General features: G+C 36.4%; 1 protein-coding gene across 1 annotated transcript in view; it reads right to left on the minus strand.

The window, feature by feature from the left end:
* The window catches only part of LOC135704710 (dnaJ homolog subfamily C member 25 homolog), a 46,791-nt gene extending 38,222 nt beyond the window's left edge, over positions 1-8,569 (minus strand). Inside the window, exon 1 of the mRNA XM_065226193.1 lies at positions 7,969-8,569. Within this exon, the coding sequence (XP_065082265.1) occupies positions 7,969-8,487 (519 nt within the window). The 5' untranslated portion in view covers positions 8,488-8,569. The remainder of the gene's footprint in view (positions 1-7,968) is intronic.
* Positions 8,570-12,372: the final 3,803 nt, after the last annotated feature.

Genomic DNA, 12,372 nt, shown 5'->3' on the forward strand with positions numbered 1-12,372 from the left:
GATCCCAGGTACAAGAAAATATCACTGTATTGTTCCGATTTCCAAAAATAAAATATCAGCGAAACTATTTTCGAATGACGAAGAACGCACCATTCATAACATATAAAAACATGCCAATCAAAAGTTCATCAAATAAAAATATATCCAACGAAAAGGTTTATGTACAAATTATTATTATTAAAGACGATCGAAAGTAATAAATTTAAGATGCAAATAAAAACGCATGGGTATTTCATTTATTTATCTTATTTATCTTATAAGTTTAAAACCAATTTTCCAATAGTCTATTGGTGCAAGGGTAAGTTGAAGGTAAGTACATGCATATCTTGCAAAACTTATCATATTTGATGGACGATCACGTATAACTTATGAAAAGGGCATATTTTCTACAAAAAATTTATTATGATGAAAGTAAATTTGAAATATCTCGAAAACTGTTACATATAGGAAGTTTATCGATATGAGCATTATCGTTTGAAATGATTTTTATAATTATATACTGACATCAAACTGAGCATTTTGCCGTAAATAATGAAAGTTTAAAAAATGCCTTAAAAGTTGCTCTTAGAAAAACTTTTTTATTAAAAGTTTGTCCATCCTGGAGTTGTTTTCAAAACTTCTGCTTTCTATTCAAGTTTTTATTAAAAAAATATAAAAAAAAATCAAAAATACGTTTTTTTTTTGTTATGTGAATTTAAAAGTTGCTCTTAGAAAAACTTTTTTATTAAAAGTTTGTCCATCCTGGAGTTGTTTTCAAAACTTCTGCTTTCTATTCAAGTTTTTATTAAAAAAATATTAAAAAAATCAAAAATACGTTTTTTTTTGTTATTTGAATTTTGAGGTTTATTTTAATTTTTTTTTTGTAAAAAAACGAAAAAAATTCCATGTATATTTTTTTATAAAGCCTTATTAGTTTCCTACAACTCCTTCTTAGTAAATTTTTTTCTACAACCAACTGTTTTCGAACTTCCTTTTTTTTAAAGTATGTGTGCAAAAACACATAGGCCCTTTTTAAAAATTACCCTTGAGTCAAAAGGGTCTCCTCTCCTGCGGAAAATACTTGGTCTATCATACTGAAAATATGTGCCATGTATCATCCAGATCGAAGATAGTCAAGTTTGGTGACTGACCGATTTGGCGTGGAATTGGTCTTTTCTTAATAACTCGCTAGAATTAACGTTTATCGGTGCGTTTACTGTTGCTTTTGATAGCCAATACAACCTGTTACAACTCTGCATTGAAAAAATTCTAGAAAATTGTTTCGCTTAGCTGTAGCAATGCAAAGAGAGAATCGATCATCGCTTATACGCCCTTGTGCATGCTCACTGTCGAACTAATCGATTTTTTTTGTTCGTTGTGCTGTCATTTTTCCACCAATTAGAGTGCAGCACATGTTTGAAACGATGGGTGATGATCCTCTGGAGAAGTTAATGCTTATATCGGCATGATAATATAACCGTTTACAAATATTTCACTTTTCGGTTCGTTAATCGATTATTCGAATGAAAATCGGCCATCACTAGATGAATGTGAAACCCAGAACAACATGTGAAAAGGGCATACAAGCTTTTTGTAAACAAACCTTTGTAGGCCCTTTTCTCACCAACCGAGGGTCGCCCACGCAAACCAGCAATATCATCGGGAAGGGGAAAGTGCCCCCTTCCCGGTGATGTTAAAGGTTTGCGTTGGTGTCATATGGGTGGCGAGAAAAGGGCCTACAAAGGTTTGTTTACAAAAAGCTTGTATGCCCTTTTCACATGTTGTTCTGGAAACGTCATTTCAAATATAAGGACCATACATGATAATGATACAATTTGAAAGGGACCGGGGCTAATCACAAATTATGTCCCCACGGTAACTGAAATAAACACGAGTGCTGACCGGTTGATATGCTTGAACCACAAACGAAGTGACAGACGACTAACTGGCGAAGAAATCAATTAAAATAATGTGGTTCACTGTAATAAAATTTTCTTGGAAGCTTATGCCATCATCCACCAGATGGGTTAGTTTTTTTGTTTTGATTTGAACAAAGTTGATTTTGTGTACAATGATTCTTTGACAGTGTGCAAAGAGTGTATCAGTGAGTAGAGTGAAAGAGATAGAACCAAAACATTCTAATACATTTGGTGAAAATGCTAGTAGAATCCAGTTGTAGTGTTGTCATGTGGTACGATCTAGTAGTAGTGGTGTTGCCATGTGGTACACTGAAAAATTGAAATAGCAGGTTAGTCACCAAAGTTTTCGAGCCGCTCCGTCTGTCACTTCGTTTGTGGTTGTAGTACGCTATACTCAGAATAAGCTACGTGAAATATACCTAAGCTCTCAATTTTTTCTCTCCTCTCAGTTTTACGTGACTCATATAGAATGTATGTGATGTCTTATGAATTTCACAGGAAGTTTCTTTTAAACACACCTACATAAACAATGAAATCTACATACACTCTCACACAAGATGTAAGTTAGACTGATGCAAAATATGAAATTTTCGCTCCACAGTGCTCAAACGGTTCCAAATTGGGCCCTGATTAGCCTCCCAAAATTTGAACTCATTTAGTGAGAAACTGACTTGGCACAAACCATTTGAAGTTTATATGGGAATTACTATGAAGAAACCATAATTTCGGTTCATATCTATCTCAAAATTCACCAGTTCACTCTACTTTAGAAAATAATAGCTGAGCTGAAAATTTTCTCAGCTACTACTTTGTTGTAGACCATTTTTCGATCAAATGTAAGGAACAAAAGTTATTAATGATTCAAGTCACTGATGTCTTATGATTATGCTCAATCAACTGTTCAGCAGGCAACATTGGTGTTTATGGCGCGTAGAATAGAATACAGTGTTGCCCACAATACAGTTGCTTAATCTTCTCATAAGATTATCAATCTCTTAAACAATTAATAACTATTTAATTTGATGTTTGGCTGAAAACCGAGTTGTAGCTGATAAAAATTCCCATAAATTCCCATAGCAATAGAATTTGTTAACAGTACAATATGTAATAAGGCTAAAAGGCAATGAACAAAAGGTTTTGTTTTCCCATAGTAATTTCCATATAAACTTGAAATGGTTTGTGCCAAGTCAGTTTCTAATCAAATGAGTTTAAACTTTCGGAGGCTAATCAGGACCCGATTTGAAACCGTTTGAACACCGTGGAGCGAAAATTTCAAATTTTGCATCAGCCTAATCCTAAAGACCCAAGCGCAATGACAGCGGAAGCGGAACGGCAGCGGCAGCGGAAAAGCCCGATCTAAGTAAACCTACTTGTCGGATTGAAAACTATTTAAAACCAAATCGACATCGGTTAGGCTTCTTGATGTCATTTGTGACAACTGTCAAACTTTCCGTTTCCGTTCCGCTTCCGTCCGCATTGCGTTTGGGCCTTAACATTATGGATTATTTTATTCTCTTTAATAAAAACAAACTGTCTGTTTCATCGTGCTCAACAAAATGATTTCAAGCTGTCCATCAGTTTCTTCTTCTAAGAAAAAAAGTATCTCGGCCCATCTCCATGATCGTCCAGATTGTTTGTGCTGCGTATCGAATATTTAAAAAAAATCTGATGTGGTGTATTTAGAATAATTGAATAATTTAAAAAAAAAATATTCTTATTAAATTATACTACTATGAATACAGTAAAGATTGTATCTACAGGGTGCGTGATGAATTTTTGCAGTAAATGGCATATTTGAGAAAAAATACACCAGTTAGTTATTCTTGCAATGAATTTTGTGCGATTTATTTTCTTTCGCAACATATGGAAGTTGTAAGTAAATTTATTCAAAAAAATTGCCTTCCCTTTCGACGACTGTAGTTAGACGCTTCCGGAAACTGCAGTATGCACGTTTTAAAATGTTTCGATCCATAGATGTCATCACTGCCTTGATTTTAGCTTTTAGCGACTTAAGTGTGGTGTGAGGGGTTCTATTGGTATCCCGTTGGACGACGCCCTATACAAAATAATCCAACGGATTGATATCGGGACTGCTTGGGGGCCAAATTTCTTCCTCCCAAATTTTCAAAATATTTTCCGTAAGCCATTTCTGTGCTTTATTAGCAGTATGAGCAGGTGTTCCGTCTTATCACTTTCCCAAACCTTTTTTTATACACTGTTCTTTCAGACACATTTATCGACCGAATTATTTCTTTCATGCATACTCCGGCGCGCAACAAAGCGACAACGGCTGACAGATTGCTCTCTTGTTTCGACATCTTTACGTTTACTCAACATTGTTTGTTTAAATCTTACACCTAACAGTATAAGCTATCCAGTGCTGCCAAATATATCTAAATCATGATGCACAAGCATGAGAAATTACTATTTGAAATTTACTGCAAAAATTCGTCACGCACCCTGTACATAGGGGAAATGGCTCTAATGTTGGCTTATGGATCTAATATTGGGCCCATCGCTAAAAATCTATTTATCAATTGTATCTAGATGAACGCGTCATTGGGACCAGGCTTCCAAAAAGTACAGCCTCCTCGCGACAGTTGGTTTATACCTGAATTGACTGTTGCTTTGTATGGTTTACTACCGCTTGCTACCGTACGTTCAGATCTGAATTCGAAGTGTATTGGCAACAGCGCACGCACCAACGAATGAAAGCTGTATTAGAACAGTCGCATCTATACCCGCTTTGCTAAAATCATCGTGCTTGGAACGTAGTGAACCGCATGGGCTGTATTTATGCATTTCTTTATGACCAGGTTCTCAATGTTTCTGTCGTCATAACAGCCTTCACAAACCGACGACATCCCTCAGCTTACCCAAGTGGATGTCACGAAAAGGCTGTCACGAGACATTATATACAATTGATATACGGTAGTAGAGTATGGAAGAAACCCATAAGAATGATCCCGAACAGATATGTCGGCCCGATGTCGGATCAATGTAAGGTCAATTTACGGTCGACGTCGGCCAAATGTCGGGTCGATGTCGGGTCAATTATGTGTTTATGTCGGGTCAATGTTGGGCCAACATCGGGTTGGGGTTTGGTAGAAGTCAGGTTGGTGTCGGGTAGGCTTATATTTTTCGCCGGAGACCGTGCGTTTTAAAAAAATATTGGATGAAAATTTTGCAATGGGCAGTACGAACGTGATAGCAACCGAACGAGCTCCGGCGCCACACTGGTAGTGTAGTAGCAGTTTTACGACATACAAACAAAATTTCAAAGACAGCAGCAACGAATCGGCAGTTTGAAGGACTGCTTGTTGTATGTACGAGGAACGTTACGAATGACCATCCGAGGCTGTCATAGCCAAATGAACAAAATACATGACTAAGAACGAGCTGTCGTGTACTGCACAAGACGGCAACGTTGCATGTCGTATAACAGCCTCACTGTGGGCTGTCGCTTATAGCTCAATCTCAAGGCTGTCGTAGGAAAAAGAAAGCGACAGCCGTTGGAATACTGTCATGAGGCGGTACTTTTGGTATGCCTGATTGGGACGGTACTAATGGATATTTTTGGTTGCTATTGAAAATTTAGTCGATGGCTGAATTTTTGTATGGGCCCAAATTAGCGACACTTTGGCCGACATTACATACATTTCCCCTATTAAGGAAATATTAGTATAAACAGTGTCAAAATATTGATACTAGAATCCTCCAATGAATGTCACCGACCAAATCACGTAACTTCTATGTGATAATCCTGTGACGGTGAAATGAGTACCCCTACCGAGGGGGACGACTCTATCTACCAAGCAAAAAAGATTGTGTTTTGCTGTGGCTAGCTGCACGCACGCTGAGTAGATAGAAGGAAGATTTATGTCGATTTTGAAGATTTCCTGCAAAAAGATGAAGCGCGATGCAAGTAGATGCGAGAAATGAAAGATGATTTTTCGAAGATTGATTCGCTAGTGTGAGATTTTTTGAGCATCTAGAATTGAGATTTAGATGTGTCGCCCCCCTCGACCCCTACATAAGAATCACGTAGCTTTTATGTGAAAAGTACGATGGAAAAAATCTACGTATGTTTTCACGTAGCATTTACGTGAAAATTATTCTGAGTGTATACCTAATCTATGAGTAGTCCTGTGGAAGTATAACATTTGTTTTAGTGTTAAAGGTCTTGGAAGTGATTGATTGAAATGTTTGAGTAATAATTTTACATAAATTTGGATTCCTGCAGAATAAACAAGGTGAATACAATTGCGTCCGATTTTTAACACAATATTTGATGAATTCCTATAGCCAACAATTGCTGACTGATGCTTCAACGAGCTTTAGCAACTCTCTTTATTCAAATCAGGTATAATATCTTAAACACCAAGGGCGCAGCCAGGTTTCGAGCTAGGGAGGGGCGAAAAAAAATTACTATGGTAAATTTGGCCGAATGCCATTTTACCGAAAGCCTTTGTGTTGCTGCCCCGCTCTGGCTACGCCTATGTTAAACACATATCTATCTATTTCATTTGACACTTGACACTTATGAATAATCAGCCATAGACCTTTTTGGCGTTTAATCATCTTTCTCTATCTAGCACACATGGATGAATGGACGGTTTATTTTCCCACTAATCTGTTTCCGTCTTGTTCGCACTCGTTCGCTTTAAATGGTACTGTAGTGTGCGCCGATTTAACTACAAAAAGCTCTATAGAAATTTGCCAAAAGGTTTCTATCCGTGTGGGTAGGTATTTAAGCTGCTACGCGTACGGACGGTGTGCGAGGAGAAAGAACAATTTGATTTTTTTTAAAGAAGAGCGCTAGACTGGTCATCAGTTTTTTGGGTATATCTCATAAACGGTATTATTTACCATCTTGAAAGGTTCACCGAAAAAAAGTTTATAAATTTCCAAACATGATTTTTTTTTGATAAAAATCCATGATACAGACGATAGTTTCCACAGCCTTTCTTTTGGATTTTCTTTAATGCTGAAAACTTTCATGAGAAATTTGTTTCCAACCGTATTTTTTATCAATAGCTGACACAATTACAAGTAATTTTTGTTAATTGACTTTGACTGTGCAATGCTTGGTTCAAATGAGTGATTTTTTTGAAGTTGGTGGTGTCCGAGAAAATCAGAAAACTTTAACTAAGGTTTCCGGAAAAATGGGGAACCCTCATTTTTTTTTAAATTTTCTTTTGTTAATATATCCATGAACTCTACCTATGGGTGAAGTTTCTTAGAAATCGAATACCCTTCGGCCCAAACCTGTTTAATAATTAACAAAAACCCCAGTCACCAACTGCTGGTGGGTGTCGAATGTCGTCTAGTTTCAAACATTCGAATTAAACCTTTTGAAATTTTGATTAAATTGTTCATCAATAATAATCTCGCAGTCATACGTAAATTATGCGTTCGTTTAAACAAGGTTGAACATGTTTTGAAACTATTTTTTAATTCAATGGACTTTAAAATGGAGGTCAAAGTTTTACCGAACGTTCAACTGTTCTGATTTCGGTAAAATTTACCGAACACAAAAACAATGTTATGTCGTTTTCGTTTTTGCGGTGTAGCACTGGTGTAGTGTATACATGTGTAGCGAGTCTTTGACAGCTCTACATCATTTATTTGTAAACAAAGGTGCATCCTATATTGCTGATTGCATCTGAAACTGTACTGTCCCAAAAATGCAAAAAGTGTGATAAAAGTGCACGTTTCCGTCAAATCGTTTTGATGTCTTCGAAGCACTTATTGCTTGCATTATAAGGAATAAGTGCACCCAAGACACAAAGACGATTAGACGTAAACTTGCAGTTTTATCACACTTTTTAATGAGTGAAAACGCGCTAATTAGTCCAATTTGGTGTGAAACGCGCAATATCTACACCCTAAAATATTTCGGTGTACGGTAGTGTAGCACCGGTGTAGAGACACCGCAAAAACGAAAACGACATTAGTGTATACATCCCTATCTTCTTGTTTTGACATTTTGTTCATGTGCCACGATCGTAAGTTCAATGCGATTGATATCACTGCCGGGAGATCACTGAAATATTTGGAGATAATTTACCTTTTTTGTTACTGAACCATTTTGGTTAATTATTTCCAGTGCCTTGTTTCGATATTTTGGGACTGTCATGAAGTATTTGATAGCTTCTTCATATCGTTGTTTACGCGAGAAGTATTGCACTATGGAGATAATGCTAATGGTAGCTAATACGACTAGCCTCACATCAACTTTAGTACGGCGTCGATAGTATCGATAGAAATGCGAGTAGTATTCGTCGGGATTGTCCAGCATATAATTGTAATCCGTTCTACTATCGTCATCTCGTAGAATTTCGTATGCTCTTGCGATACGTTTGAACACCTCTTCGGCATCCTGCTTTGCCTTTTTACCTTTGTGCAAATCAGGATGAAACTTTTTGGCTAGCTGTCGATAATTACGACCAATAACCTGCTTAGTTGTATCTCGCGTTACACCAAGCAGATCATAACAATTCTCTTTTCCACAATATAGTCCTTCGAGTAAATGTGCTTGAGAACCGATAAAAAACGGACTCAGTAGTAAAAAATAATATAGCCACATTTCTACAAGATTACTAACTAAGAACAAATTTTAACTACTGGCGATTGCTGATGACGTTGTGATACTCGAGAAATCAGCGTTGACGTATCCACACGGTTAGAAAAAAGTACCCAAAATTAAGTTATTTTCAATCATCTCAGACGCCGATATCTATCACGGCGAATGAGAACGACCCAAATTTGAGTTTAGTTATCTCAGAAATAAGAAATAAAGTGCAGGAACTCAGCGATGAGTAAATTTGCCTCATGTTTTCCCAGGATTTTCCAGGGAAAAACTCCCGAATTTGAGAAAAGTAAAGATTGGATTCACTCAGTCTATTCGCACTACTCCGAGACTGAATAAAATTTTCATCAATCTCCTCATTTTCTGGCAGATTTTTTAGGTTTTCCACACGAAATTATGAGACAAATTTACTCATCGCTGAAGTTCCTACACTTTTGGCGATTATGAGTGAACTAAACTCAAATTTGGGTCGTTCTCATTCGCCGTGTACGCAAAAAGAAAATAGCCAGTGTCGCTACTTGATAGCAAACTACTCATAATAGGAGGAGTCTTTGTAGCTTTTATACAGCTGGGTGGCATGCCGCCATGTTATTGAAACCAACCTCTGAAACGTCACAATTCCAGTGTGAACTGCAAAAATAGCGTGACTGAATTGTCTTATTTTTATCAAATGAAATTATTTTCCCTTTTATGCCATATAAATGGTTGACTTCCTGGTAGAAAATCAGAAAATAATACTTTGACTATATGTTTTAGTATTACTTCTACGTGAAGTCAACGATTTACATAGTTGAAGATGCTAATTTCAAATAACAGACTGTAGTGGTAATTTTTATACGATAGATGGAGTAGATGAAAGCATAGAGTTGATAGTTCCGTTAGAGTACGGCAGTGTGAAGATTGCATATAGATATTAGAATAGCGAGCTAGAACAACTTTTAAGGAAGGTACAAATCGGTTTTTTCATCTCTCTTTACCAAACTCCCCCTTTGGAGAGGGATGGTGAGGGGTGGCTCTTTTCGTGCACCATCAATGTAGAGTGCGCTAGCCGATTTTGAGAGAAAATGTCATCCAACCCATTTGTTTACACCATAATGACGATGTTCAAAACTCAAAATAATGTACATTTTAATGCACAACTTGCAAATTTCTATCAGGAGTGGTCTTATTTTTCGATTATCTACAGATCTGAACTGGTTTATAGCTGAAAAAACCACACATTAAAAATCCGGAAGGTCATAACCGCTGCGATAATTTAATAAATCTTAATGTTTCGCTTCAAAAATATATGGAAGCACCAGCCGGATCACTGCAAACCAGAAACAGAAAACAAAATATTCCACGTGGATGATGATTTCAAGCACCTGCGGTGGATAAATTAATCAGGAAAGGTGAAAATATGTTCCCCTTCCTATGCTTCACGGTAAAAATTTCCACCCTCATCACTATTTTGAGGGTTCCTCTATTTACCGCCAGAGGCTGAATCAATCGCTTAGTCTCTATTGGCAAATCAAAGTTGGCACGCGTGGAGAATAGAAGAACTATGAAAGTGATGATGGTTTCAAAATTTTCCACGGGGAAGTATACAAATGCAATCTTAAAATGCTTTTATTTTGCAAATGAAGCATTTTATTTAATTCTGGTTGCTGCTACAGTTGTAGAAAAGCTGAAATCTATGTCTACACCTAAAAATCTGAAAAGAAATTATTTTTTCTATATTATGTGTCTATAGGCTCTTTTCGTGCACCATCAATGTAGAGTGCGCTAGCCGATTTTGAGAGGAAATGTCATCCAACCCATTTGTTTACACCATAATGACGATATTCAAAACTCAAAATAATGTACATTTTAATGCACAACTTGCAAATTTCTATCAGGAGTGGTCTTATTTTTCGATTATCTACAGATCTGAACTGGTTTATAGCTGAAAAAACCACACATTAAAAATCCGGAAGATCATAACCGCTGCGATAATTTTATGAATCTTAATTTTTCGCTTCAAAAATATATGGAAGCACCAGCCGGATCACTGCAAACCAGAAACAGAAAACAAAATATTCCACGTGGATGATGATTTCAAGCACCTGCGGTGGATAAATTAATCAGGAAAGGTGAAAATATGTTCCCCTTCCTATGCTTCACGGTAAAAATTTCCACCCTCATCACTATTTTGAGGGTTCCTCTATTCACCGCCAGAGGCTGAATCAATCGCTTAGTTTCTATTGGATTCGCCTATTAAATAGTCCTTAAATTTTCTACTAGCGTAACATTAACCAGATTTAAATAAAATGCTCCATTTGCAAAATAAAGGCATTTTAAGATTGAACTCGTATACCTCACCGTGTAAAATTTTGAAACCATCATCACTTTCATAGTTCATCTATTCTCCACGAGTGCCAACTTTGATTTGCCAATTGGATTCGCCTATTGGCAAATCAAAGTTGGCGCTCGTGGAGAATAGAAGAACTATAAAAGTGATGATGGTTTCAAAATTTTCCACGGGGAAGTATACGAGTGCAATCTTAAAATGCTTTTATTTTGCAAATGGAACATTTTATTTAAATCTGGTTGCTGCTAGAAAAGCTCAAATCTATGTGTACACCTAAAAATCTGAAAAGAAATGAATTTTTGTATATTATTTGTCTATTGAGTAGTCCTTAAGTTTTCTACTAACATAGCACCAACCAGATTTAAATAAAATGCTCCATTTGCAAAATAAAAGCATTTTAAGATTGCACTCGTATACTTCCCCGTGGAAAATTTTGAAACCATCATCACTTTTATAGTTCTTCTATTCTCCACGAGTACCAACTTTGATTTGCCAATCTATTCCCGCATAAACGCGAACCATCACATGACCTTACCGATAATGGTTATAAATTGTTTATAATCCCTGCTTCAACTTCAACTGAAATGGTTATGGAACTTTACATGAACGTTTGTGTGATAAAGTTTTAACCTTATGTATTATGGTTTTTTGGAAGCGGACATTACAAATAATGGGTTGTTAAGAACCATTACCATTCCAAATTCTTGTTTTCTCCATACATTTTCGGAAAGAGAACTATATTAGAACGTTTTTACTTATGGTTTGAGAACATTAATGGTTATGGTTATGGTAGTCAGTAAGGTCCATTAATGGTTTTGTATTATCACTCAACTTTACGTGAAATATATCGTGAATTGGTAATCAGTAATTTACAGGCAACCAATTCGCGATATATTCCACATAGAGTTGATCGATGTTACAAAACCATTCATGGACCTTACTGGTTACCATAACCATTACCATTAATGTTCTCAAACCATAAGTTAAAAGGTTTTAGTATAGTTTTCTTTCCGAAAATGTATGGAGAAAACAAGAATTTTGAATGGTAATGGTTCTTAACAACCCATTATTTGTAAGGTCCACTTCCAAAAAACTATTATACTTAAGGTTAAAACTTTATCATTAAACGTTCATGTAAAGTTCCATAACCATTTCAGTTGAAGTTTAGCAGGGATTATAAACAATTTTAACCATTTTAGGTAAGGTTTATGTTATGGTTCGCGCTTATGCGGGTTTCCAATCAATTCAATATATTTTTTCTTTATCCTTTCCTTTCACCTGACAGTTCACCCCAGCATAACCAAGGGGGGGAGGTGGCTGTCAAATACGAACAATCGTCGCCTACCTCGCATAACTGGTTCAAAACGTAAACAAGCCATAAGAAACCTACAGCGTTTGTTTACGTTTGGAACCAGTTTCATACAAGAATGATCAGTAGGCTGATTTGACAGCACGTCCCCCCCAGAATAAAACGAGAAAATACCGAAACGTCTGTAATTTTTAGCATTATCGATCTAAGACGGTATTTTTTTACCGAACTCAGGGTCTCTGTT

The sequence above is a fragment of the Ochlerotatus camptorhynchus genome, unplaced genomic scaffold, assembly GCF_037179485.1.
Source record: "Ochlerotatus camptorhynchus isolate MF236.1 unplaced genomic scaffold, CSIRO-AGI_Acam_v1.1 ptg000246l, whole genome shotgun sequence".
Lineage (NCBI taxonomy): Eukaryota > Metazoa > Arthropoda > Insecta > Diptera > Culicidae > Ochlerotatus > Ochlerotatus camptorhynchus.